At 43.4% G+C, this 12,509-nt stretch overlaps 1 protein-coding gene and 1 pseudogene across 1 annotated transcript; both read left to right on the top strand.

Annotated features, from left to right (window-relative positions):
• The first annotated feature begins 1,950 nt into the window (after nucleotides 1-1,950).
• On the top strand, nucleotides 1,951-5,116 carry LOC130213230 (kelch-like protein 10; annotated as a pseudogene).
• A 2,073-nt stretch (nucleotides 5,117-7,189) lies between these two features.
• trim35-28 (tripartite motif containing 35-28) lies at nucleotides 7,190-12,261 on the top strand. Its single transcript, XM_056443756.1, has 6 exons — nucleotides 7,190-7,808; nucleotides 8,262-8,357; nucleotides 8,580-8,810; nucleotides 8,928-8,950; nucleotides 9,244-9,362; nucleotides 9,578-12,261. Exons 1-6 carry the CDS (start codon nucleotides 7,398-7,400, stop codon nucleotides 10,111-10,113), a joined length of 1,416 nt encoding a protein of 471 aa, XP_056299731.1. The 5' UTR covers nucleotides 7,190-7,397; the 3' UTR covers nucleotides 10,114-12,261.
• The last annotated feature ends 248 nt before the right edge of the window (nucleotides 12,262-12,509 follow it).

Here is a 12,509-nt window from a genome sequence, read left to right as displayed (position 1 = left end):
AAAAACATGGCAAATATGTATATAATAATAAATGCATACATATATACTGTATATGTATATATATATATGCATACATATATACACATATATGTATATATATACAGGACTGTCTCAGAAAATTAGAATATTGTGATGAAGTTCTTTATTTTCTGTAATGCAATTAAAAAAACAAAAATGTCATGCATTCTGGATTCATTACAAATCAACTGAAATATTGCAAGCCTTTTATTCTGATTTATTGCTGATTATGGCTTACAGTTTAAGAAAACTCAAATATCCTATCTCTAAATATTAGAATATCATGAAAAAGTATACTAGTAGGGTATTAAACAAATCACTTGAATTGTCTAATTAACTCGAAACACCTGCAAGGGTTTCCTGAGCCTTGACAAACACTCAGCTGTTATAAATCTTTTTTTTAACTTGGTCTGAGGAAATATTAAAATTTTATGAGATAGGATTTTAGAGTTTTCTTAAGCTGTAAACCATAATCAGCAATATTAAAAGAATAAAAGGCTTGCAATATTTCAGTTGATTTGTAATGAATCCAGAATGCATGACATTTTTGTTTTTTTAATTGCATTACAGAAAATAAAGAACTTTATCACAATATTCTAATTTTCTGAGACAGTCCTGTATATATACATGTATATATATACACTCCTGGGAACTGATAGAACATAGTGTATTTTAACTTCTTATTTTTTTTTTGATTTCCTACTTATTTAGAGTTAAATAAACATTTTACAATTGAAACATTATTTTTACTTTAAATTGTAGAGCATGTGGACCACAGGACTGTTTTCGTGTGAGTGTTTAGTGTGTTTAGTAAAAAATAATCCAATAATACATTCAATTTAAAAACCAAATAACTGATATGCTTACCTCCGATTATCAGCCATCCCACCTGATGCTGTTGGAGTGTGTTGGTGAACGCCCGCTGTGTGGGAGAAACGACCCGCCGCTACTGCCACCAGGGTTAACAGTAAAAACACTGGACTGTTTGAGAGGTCTCAATATCAAAAGAAGATGGAAACAAGTTCAGGACATCTCCAACCTCTTCTGGAAGCTCTGGCTAAAAGAATATTTGCCTTTGCTAAAGGAGCGGTAAAGGTGGAGGATGGAAAGAAAGTCTTGTTCATGGAGACATTGGACTTGTTGTAAATGCTCCAGCGTCACAAAGTTCCTGGTTACTAGGAAGAGTCCTCAAGACCTTTCTGGAAGGACTGGTGCGATCTGCACATGTGCAAACTAAGTCTATCACGCTGGGCAGAGCAGTGAGCAAACGTCTTCTATAAGAAGCGGACACATACGCAACTTCCTATCCTTGGGTTTTGGGCTTGTGAGCGCCGCGGAGCATGTCGGGCGATATTCTCACAAGAACTCAAAGAAATTCCCCGTCAGATATCAAAACACATTTGGCGGGAATTGATGACAGAGAGAGTAACTTTTATTCTTAAATACTTATTAATGAAGAAACAATGTGTCTCCAGCAGAAAGGGCACTGTCCTCATCCAGGGAAAAAGGGGAGGAGCTTGAGCACCACTAGGGGTCTACCTGTATGTATTGAATTGTTTTTGCCCTCCTGACATTAACATTCGGGGGCCGGTGTGTTGGAGCCTAAAGGTAGTTCTGTTGTTTTCTGCTATCTTTGAGGGAAACACCGGGTGAACTGGGACATGAAGTTCCTACATTTGAACACAGGATGACACGGTAACATTAAAAAGGCCTTCAGGTAATTTCTCTGATGAGAACAGGTGTGGATGGGAGGCCGACCGCTTTGGACCGTGGCCGTGTTGACGTGGTCGACAGGATCCTGTGTTGTGTGTCATGTTTTGCAATTGTATTCAACGCGCGTCCCAACATGTTCTCCCGTGCGCCCCCTGTGGCTTAAATATTTAAATGAGTAAAGTGTTCTCCAGTCTACCGGTTGAATTGGACGACGTCAGTTGGTCGTTGAGATATGAATCCATTCTAGAATTCTTGCTCCTTCACATTATCTCCATGGACTCAAAACACCTCTCGGGACCCAAGAGACCAGTCGACCTTCAAGAAACTCTCGTACTCCAGGAACTCGAGATGAGCGACCAGGCCGAACCTTCGCCCAGGCGCTCCGTGTTCAACGACCTCCGTCTGGAGGGACAGTTTTGCGACGCGGTCATCAACGTGGAGAACGTGGCGTTTGACGTCCACAGGGTCATCCTGTGTAAATGCAGCGAATACTTCATGTGAGTTGTATCTGAAGCTTGTGAACGTCTAATCAACAATAATTATTAACTTCCATGAAGTGTTGTATGCTACATTGATTGCAGAGTGCAGTTATTTATGATTATTGTTGTATTATTATTATTTGAATGCTACAGTGCTCCCTCAGTTCCATAGCAACTAGATTTGCAGATCAACACAGTAGCATTGAGGATTTTGTGTGTTCAGAAAAGTGACCAGATTACTTTAATGCAACTTGAGATGCTCGACTCAACGGACAACGGAGAAGCTGCACGACACGGAGATGAATTGAGATCACAAAACAAAATTAAATACAAAATGTAACATGAAATATTTGAGACATTCTTACTGCGAGTTACACTCTGATGTCCGGTGGTGAACGTGTTGTATAATTCCCCTTTAATACTAAACGGGGTGGTGTGTCGATTTTATTGGAGGGAAATTCATCTAGCTGTAGATGTTTTATATGACGGAGGTATGTGCTCCTGTGTAAGCTGGGTTGTGTTGACTTGAGTCTTAGTTTTGGTTTTATTCATGCTGTGATTTAGTTTTTCGGTTTTTTAAATATTGTCTGTCACTGTTTCATGTTGTATTGTATGGAACTTTGTGTGATGTGCTACTGCTGCTGTCTTGGCCAGGACACTCTTGTAAAGGAGATTTTTAATCTCAATGAGGCATTTCCTGGTTAAATAAATTTAATATAAAATAAAATAAAAAATTCAAAGATCTGAAGTCTGTTTCCAACTCTTTGCTTCTATGTTTCACCCTCAGTGCTCTCTTCGGACGCTGGTGCCCACCAGGCAAGAAGGTCTTCGTCATACCGGGAGTGTCTCCCGACGCCATGCGGCTCATCATTGAGTTTGCGTACACCGGCTCCGTTTCAGTGACTGAAGAAAACGTGCAGGAGCTGCTGCTGGCGGCTGACCAGCTCAACGTGATGGACGTCGTGCAGACTTGCTGCGACTTCCTCGGGGAGCAGCTCAGCGCGGAGAACTGCATCGGCATCTTTGAGTTCACCGACATCGTCTTCTGCCCCGAACTGCAGCGCAGGGCCTACCGCTACATGGTGGAGCACTTCGAGGAGGTGGCTCATCACGAAGAGTTCCTGCAGCTGTCCCTGCAGCGACTCATCGACATCCTCGAAAGACACGGCTCAAGGTTCTGTCCAATGAGCTGGTGAGCACCAGCACTGAGTGCCTGTCAATGGCCCAGGGTGTCCTTGAAGCCATCGGTCACATCCGGACCAGCAGGCCTTCTGTTGCTCAGCTCAGCAACCCTCTCTCCCGCCCTCGCCTCCCGAACGCCGTCCTGTTGGCCATCGGAGGCTGGAGCGGCGGCAATCCAACCAACGGCATCGAGGCGTACGACTTCCGCGCCGACCACTGGATGAACATGACAAACAATTGCGAGCGTCCCCGCGCCTACCACGGCACCGCCGTCCTCAACGGGAGCCTCTACTGCATCGGCGGCTTCGACCGGGCGGAGCATTTCAACAGCGTGCGCAGGTTCGACCTGAGGACGCGCGTCTGGCACGAGGCCGCCCCCATGTGCCACCGCCGCTGCTACGTGAGCGTCACCGCGCTGGACGGATGCATCTACGCCATGGGAGGCTTCGACGGGAACTCGCGGCTCTGCACCGCCGAGCGCTACAGGCCCGAGGCCAACCAGTGGAGTCTCATCGCGCCGATGCAAGAGCACCGGAGCGACGCCAGCAGCACGACGCTGCACAACAAGGTGGTGTGGAAAAGTGTCTGGGAGTTATTTAAGGGCAACAGAGTAAATGTGTACCTGTTGGTTACCTTGTTTCCATGGGACCTGATGCAGTTGTCTTGAGGTGCATTGAGTAATCGGCCAGAGGGAAGTGTGTCAGACTGAAGGTCTTCAGAGACCTATGGGCTCTCTAGAGAATGTGTGATGTTGTGTGCATGGAAGTGAAAAGAGGTGCATGTGTGAGTTAGTGTGTGTGTGTGTCACTATTGCACACTGTGGTTAATTTGTATGTGGCTGGTCAAGTAGAAAGAAAACATGTAAACACTTATTATCTGGATGGCACTGACATAAACAAGAATCCCCTTTCTTTTTTAGACAGTTTGTTTATAGCTTGTCTCAGGTTTGTAATCATGATTTAAAGAAACTTTAGTAAGATGATGCAACGTATTAGATATTAGAGACCAACACCAATAGTTGGACGATGGGAATCATCCTGCTAGAGTAGAAAGATCTCGGAATAATTTATAAGGAGTTGAAGCCAGAAGAAGTGATTCTTTACTTAACCCCTCCTGTTCTCCCCAGCTTTACATCTGCGGGGGCTTCAATGGGACGGAGTGCCTGCAGACGGCTGAGTGCTACCTCCCGGGGGCCGACCAGTGGACGATGATCGCCCCCATGAGCATCCCGCGCAGCGGACCTGGCATCGCTGCATATGGAGGTCTCGTGTATGCAGTAAGTTCACATGAAACTCGTGTGACGTTCAGTCAACAGATGAATCAGAAGGAGTTGAGTGTGAGTTTCTTTTCTTTCACCATATATGTCACTTGCTGCCCCAAAGGTTGGCGGCTTTGATGGCAACAACCGTCTGAACACTGCCGAGGCGTACGACCCCGCGAACAACAGCTGGCAGGAAGTGACGCCCCGCAGCAACTTTGGCATCGAAGTGCTGGACGATCGTCTCTTTGTTGTCGGGGGCTTCAACGGCAACACCACCTGCTACAACGTGGAGAGCTACGACGAGCTGACCGCTGAGTGGACGGAGGCTTGTGACATGGACATTTCCCGCAGTGCCCTGAGCTGCTGCGTGGTGTCCGGGCTCCCCAACATGGCCGACTACGCTGTTCCCCGGGACGCCCTGCCGCTGTTACACGAGGATGCAGACTCGGAGGAACACTCCTGAGCCGTGCCATCATCCACACGGTTTTAGGACCTAAAACTACAAAAAGAGAAATAAAATGTCTTTGTGCGTTAATCTGCTGTCACTCCAGATAACCCGGCTGCTAGCTGCCGGCAAATACAAAGAATACACACATCCAGAGGTGTTGGCTCATTTCAGACCTCTAACCCCCCTTCCTCTCTCAGGTCCTTGAGGAAGTGGTCTCACACCAGTTGTGTGACTTTCTACATCATATTAGTTCATTTGAGGAGTTTCAGTCAGGATTTAGAAAACTGCAACTCTTTATTATCAGGCTGCTGTATTAAGTAGAGACAGAAGGTCGTCGTTTCTCAATATGCGTACTTGTGCGTACTTTTCTCTACTTGTGTCCTCGTGGACTTGTGAAACGTCATCAGTCTCAGCCCGAGTCCATGTTCCAATTCAAAGTTCGCTTCTCGCAAAGCACAGTCAAAATGCCCGGATGTGACTTGATCCTCCCACTTTCCGGAGGATGCATCAGAGGAGACTTGATGACTTTTTATAAATACTACTGTTGAGTCACGGAATGTGTGTGTATGTGACAAATAAAACATCTTGAATCTTGAATCTTGAATCTTAATTACCTTCGCATTGAAAATGACGGAAGGTTATGTTTTGATCGCCGTGTATTTATTTATTTATTTGTATGCGTGTTATTCGCAAAACTCAAAAAGTATTGAACCTAATCGCATGAAATTTGGTGGGATGATTGTTTATTATCCGGGGACCAGTTGATTAGATTTTGGGATCGATCGGGTCAAAGGTCAAGGTCAAAGATCATGAACAGGTCAAAACCTTTCGCAGAACTCAAAAAGTATTGAACCGAATCGCATGAAATTTGGTGGGATGATTGTTTATTATCCGGGGACCAGTTTAGATTTTGGGATTGATCGGGTCAAAGGTCAAGGTCAAAGGTCATGAACAGGTCAAATCTTCTTGAATCACATGGAATTTGGTGGGATGATTGGTTATTATCCGGGGACCATTTGATTGGATTTTGGGATCAATCGGGTCAAAGGTCAAGGTCAAGGTCATGGAAAGGTCAACATCTTATTTTTTACCATAGCACGATACATTTTTGTCCAATTGGCATGCAACTAATGCCAAAATGTTCATAATTCAATGCCCAATCTTGTGATATGCGAAGGTATGCGCTCTACCGAGTGCCCGTTCTAGTTTTAGGATGTTTTCAGGCGAGAAGTTAGTAGTTTAAAAATCAAATCTGTGGTCGGTTTGTTATGATTCAGCCCAATAAAGATCTGCGCCGTAGATTTGAGGCTCTGCTCTGCAGCGCCGGGCGGTCAGCGCGCTGTGTGGCCGCCGACAGCAGCCTGATCTCGGCAGGACTTTTTAAAATGCTCCGCTGGCTCTGACGTCTCCGGAGCGGTTAAACATGAGATATAATTTGGTCTGGAGGATCTAACGAGCACAAAGAGTTTATTATTTATTCACAGATAACGTTACATCAGTTTGACTGAGGGTTAAGATTCATAACTTAATATTTTAATTAAACTTTAACGTTGAACTATAGTGCTGTCTTTCTTTTAGACCGAATTGTTTGCAATTACATGTGTAATATAACTATATATACATACAAATATATATATATATAAAGAGGTTAATAAAAAATACTTCAGGTAGCGGCAATGTAGCGTCCATGTCTGTGTGCAAAATAATGGAGTAACACGCTGTATGACGTGTGATTAGTTTGACTCAGGAGGGATAAAAGAAAGAGAACTTGATCCTTCCACTTGTATTATTGCTCTAATGTGCACCCGCTGCTGTGATCCTGAAATGTCCCCACTGTGGGACTAATAAAGGAATATCTAATATAATCTAATCTAATGCATGCAATGTTTACAGAATGAACAACACTACAGAGTTACAAAAACATTCAGTTTTTCAAAGCAAACGCACCTTTTACAAGGCTGCAATAGAATAACAGTGGACGATTACATCCAATAGGAGGCAGTGATTCAAGTAAAAGGAAGCCGGAAACCCCCCAGAGAAGAGGCATGAAGAAGAAGCCTGTCACCGGAACAACACAAACGAGTTTGTGGCACGCTAAACAAATTCGACAGACCAGACTTGGGGTGGTTCTACTTTCAAAAACTCTCCACCAAACTATTTCTTTCTACTTTTTTTATGAGCGTAAGCAAACTGCCGAAGCCTTGACCTAGTCTCTCACACAGAGCCAGGCGGGTGCGTATTTTGTTCTTTTTTATTTTTCAAAACCGAAAGTAAACTGAAGCGGGCCCTTGAAGCCATGGACGAGGACATGCCGGAAGAGGCTATGCCTTTGCGGCAGGACCTGACCTGCCCCGTGTGCCAGGCCGTCTTCCAGGACCCCGTGCTGCTGCCGTGCTCCCACAGCTTCTGTCGGGAGTGTCTGCAGAAAAGTTTTCAGGTCAACAAAAATTGTCCCGTGTGCAGAGAGGTGTGCGAGGAGGGGCGGGTCACCTCCAACCGCGCGCTCAGCAGCGCGTGCGAGAGCTTCCTCCGACAGTCGAACTGGTGGGCGAACCGGAAGGGCCCCGGTGAGCTCACCTGTAACCTGCACCTGAAGCCGCTGCAGCTGTACTGTGAGAAGGACGAGGAGCCCGTGTGTGTGGACTGTGTCACTCTGCACAACACACACACGCTGTGGTCGCTGAGTGAGGGGGCACCGATGTGTAAGGTACAGTGAGACTCGGGTTCACACTTGGGGAAAAAAGAACCGCTTGACAGTGCTGTACTTTGCTGTAGCTCCACGGGTTCCCCATAAAGTCATACTGGAACTGACATACTTGTACTTAAATATTTTAGTATATATTATGTTAATACTTTATCGTCATTAGTTTATTAGATGCTGTTGTGCACCCAACATGCACTTTCCTTTAGATTTGAGTTTATCCGTGATATCCTAACCCTAACCCTAATCCTCCCTCACCACCTCTCCATTAACATGTGACCTCTGCCTTATTCTCGCTCCAAAATTCACCATATTTCACCACATTCTACCAAGTCTAAGTCTACCACTCACATTCGCTTCCCCCCACCACAATGTGTGAAGACATTGAGTGTCCGCAGTGGATATAAGTTTGAGGAACACCCATTTGATCACCTCATGCTCTTCTTTTTTACCCTGCAGAAGGAGCTGGGCTTCAAAGTCCAGATCTTTAAAAATAAAGTGAAGTCATACAAGAAAATGACACACAAACTCGGCAACACAATTGAGTACATCAAGGTAATGTTACTAGTATACCTCACAATGTTCATATTATATTCATCTGTGTTTAATCATTGAAGAAGGTTATTATTATACAAGCTGCAAAATGGGTCCTTTGTCCTTAGACATCCTCAGTCCTTGAACAGATGCCACAGGTTCACCACTTGTTCAGTTTGACCTTTGACCTTAATTCATGCTTGTATGTTCACTATATATGTAAACTCTCTTCTCTTAACACAGTATCAAGCTGGGCTGGCAGAGAAGCAGATCAATGTGGAGTTCGAGAGGCTCCGCATGGTGCTTGTCACAGAGGAAGCTCTGCGTCTAAAAGCCCTGGCCACTGAGGAGGAGCAGAAGATTGCTGCCATACAGAAGCTGATTGACAACACAAACAACGACATTGCCACCATGAACAAGCTCAGTGATACACTGCAGAAAGAGATGGGCAACGAGGATCTGACTTTCCTGCGGGTGAGAGAAGGCAGCTCGTCCTCAGTTATGAGACCTATAAGACTGTGCCTCGTTTTGCGTGTGTAGTTTTTAAAAAGTATATGAAACTAACTCGGATACTCTTTTTTTATGTTCTAGAATTTCCAGAAGTTAAAAAGAGAGTAAGTAACTACCAACATATCTCAATGTGTAAATATCTACTGCAAAGGGACTAGGAAGTACATTTCACCATATATTTACCACATATATAAATATATATAATTTTTTTTAACACGGTCTTTATTTGTTCATTTTATTCCCAATTTGCTACACAGGAAAAACTATATTAGATATGTACAGTGAAGGATCATTTTTATATTACAATTTTTTTCTCATTCAACTCGCAGGTTTCTGTTATTTTTGTGGATTTACAAATGTCTCTTGTTAACTTCACATAATGCCATCTCTGCTTTAGAGCCCAGTGGACTCGTGAAGAACCTTGCATCCCGAAAGACTCTCTTTTGAACATGGGCAAGCATGTTGGTGCTTTGAGCTTCAACATCTGGAAGAACATGCAGGCATATGTCAAATATAGTGAGTAAATTACACTGGGAGTTGAGAAGGCTCTGTAGTTTAAGGGACTGGGAGTCTTTACTCGAAATGGACCAATTTGTGTTAAAGATTGTATCGTATACTTGAAGCACTGTCTTGGGGAACACTGACTTGACGTGATGGGGCAGACTTTTCTTCAGTCTCCTAACATTACATGGCCGAACAAGTAATTGGGTCTTGTTTCTTCCTTTTTGCAGATCCTGTGGTGTTTAACCCAAACACTGCCTCTCCATGGCTGTCCTTGAATGATGATATTTCTAGTTTGAAGGAAAGCTCAGAGCGGCTGACCACCCCTGACAACCCGGAGCGTTTCGATCCCTGCGTCTTTGTGCTTGGTGCTGAAGGTTACACCTCTGGGAAACACAGATGGGAGGTCGTTGTTGGTGACAACCCCAGGTGGATTGTGGGAGTTTGCAAAGAGTCAGTGCCCCGTAAAAAGAAGTTCACGGTCTCTACGAGCAATGGTGTGTGGTCCATAGGACTGAGCAAAGGGGTGTACACTGTCTCAACACCTGAGCATACCGAGCTGCAGGTACAGCAGCGTCCAGAAAAAATCCGCATTAAGCTTAATTTAGATACGGGAGAGGTGTCATTTTGGGATGCAGGAACTGCAGCGCACCTTGTCAGTTTAACACACAAGTTTGATGAAAAGATCTATCCAATTTTTGGACCAGGCCTCCATATTACGCCTACGACTCTGGCTCCTGGAAAAATAGCTGTTCACACCTCATGATGAGCCGATATATTGCGGACGGATGGTTGGTGACTTAAACTGTATAGGATTGAAAATAATAATAATCTTTTTCAACTTTATCAGTCATACAGAGATAAATTGCCCATCATTGTAGAATATAAATGATTAAAATCTGCCAATGAGATGAAACGATAGCAATTAGGGAGGCTATAAAATAAAACAAAACATTGAGAGGGCTTACTAAAGGATCATAAAAGACACAGTGCATTTAATGAAAGTTTAACAAAGCATTTTTTAAAGGTAAGACATGTTCGTGTATTAAAAGCCTTGCAGCTGCATGATGCAGATTATAGAGCTAAGAAATTACTTTGTGAACACTGATGGAGCACAGGAACTAACCTAACATCTGTTTTTTAGATGTGCCTTAGCTGGCGGAGATTGGATTGAGCAGTTTTTTGTAGTGCTGTGAAAAATAACGCGTTAATTAAATTACAGGTTTAACTAGTTTTTTTTTTAAAACGCATTTAACGCATGCGCAGAATGAGCTTCCAATCCGTCTGTTGTTGGTCGTCTCTAACCAGCAGCATGTCATTCTGTCTCTAGTGTCGCGTTAACACGACTCCGATCTCCGTCTCGCGCGCCGCAGAGCTCGGATGCCGGCGTGTGCGCGCACATCGGGACGAAAAAAAAGTAACTTGCAAAATGAGCTTCCAATACGCCACTTCAATCTGAACTCTGTCCGCTCTCATGCAGACGGTCTGTTCATCGGTAATGATCCTTCCGCAGGTTCACCTACGGAAACCTTGTTTCGACTTTTACTTCCTGTAGATCAGGGGTCTCAACACGTCGATCGCGACCTGCCAGTCGATCGTGGCGTAGTGTTGGTAGATCGCATGACATTAAAAAGATTGGCCCGCCCCCTGACATGTTCTCTAGAGCACGTCTTTGTTCTTTTATTAAACTAAACGTCTGTTGTTCATCGTATCTCCACAGCAGCATGTCATTTCTGTCTACGTGTTGCGTTAACACTTATCGATCTCCGTCTCGCGCGCCACAGAGCTCCGTGCGCGCGCATCGGGACCGAGCAAAAAAAAAGTCACTTGTCAATCTGTCCACCTGTCCGTGTCCGGGCCGGTGAGGTTTCAGCTTTGCAGCGGTGTCCCCGCCGTCCCTTTCATCACGGCCCAGTTCATGAAGAAAACCCACAGTCAGTTTGCCTCAGCAGCTGCTAGAGGAAGACTAGAGGCCTTTAGATTGTATCATGGTGGAGTTAATGGTTGACAAACAAGAGAAAAATGTTCTGTTTAACCCTCCTGTTACCTTTACATTTACTTACATAAGTTACCCTCGGGGTCAATTTGACCCCAGCAATTAAAACCTCCAGAAAATTATTAGAATTAATATTGCTTCCCAAGTTTAAGTGTGAGGTACTTTATGTTTGTTTGTTGACAACCTAAATAGCCCTTTAAATAAATAAAAAAGTTGATATTTCTTATATGTTTGACACAGTGAAAAACAGCCTGGGGTCAAATTGACCCCAAAGAACACCGACATTAAACATTGAATGGGGTCAAATTGACCCGAAAGGTAACAGGAGGGTTAAACATTCTGTTTAGGATGAAGATGTATTAATGTTCCATATGGAAGAAAACTGCTGAATAACTGCTGAGTTGCAGCACCATTGTATAGAAGAATGTATATATCCGTCTTTTGTCATAAATCTCTATGTTCTCACAAAATATACCGAGAATATCGGTAATTAACCCGATTAAAAATTTTAATCGTTTCACAGCCCTAGTTTTTTGTCATCACTTTACAATGAAGGGACATACCTCAATAAAGAAATGACTAGAAGCTTGGCTGACGCTGGTGGCCAATACTGATAAAGTTTGAAGAGCTGAATTAAAACGGCCTCTTAATTTATTAATGTAGTGGAAGAAAAATTGGGACATCCAGTTTTTGATATCTGAGAGCTCAATAAAAAAGTTGAATATTAACGTAATAATTAATGTATCTGGGCTGTTATTGTAGGTCTGTTATCTTTACATTTATTTTCAGTTTTATAATAATTGAATAATTAATTTTAGCTTCTGAAATTCCCTTTGATTAATTGTACGTCTTGTATATGATTGTGTTGATTCTGCCCAAATGTGTAGTTGACTTGATCAATAAAAATCATAAAAATCAGATTTCGTTTGTTTCATTAATTAGAACCACATACACTTCTATAATTAAATATAATGGTGCACTTGGGTCACATTATTTTCTTTATGGAGGTAATTGATGCAACACGTTACTATTCTAAAATAATCTTTGATGTCATGTCTCGATTATTGTCCGTGGCTTATGTCCAGATGTTTAAACACTGTTTCTCATCTCCGCTGGGTGGCGGTGGTGGCTCGCGCCATGTCTTTTGTGTTGCAACCACAGGCGAG

The sequence above is a fragment of the Pseudoliparis swirei genome, chromosome 22 (genome assembly GCF_029220125.1).
Source record: "Pseudoliparis swirei isolate HS2019 ecotype Mariana Trench chromosome 22, NWPU_hadal_v1, whole genome shotgun sequence".
Classification (NCBI taxonomy): domain Eukaryota; kingdom Metazoa; phylum Chordata; class Actinopteri; order Perciformes; family Liparidae; genus Pseudoliparis; species Pseudoliparis swirei.
The sequence above is the reverse complement of the archived record's forward strand: the minus strand, read 5'-3'. Positions and strand labels throughout refer to the sequence as shown.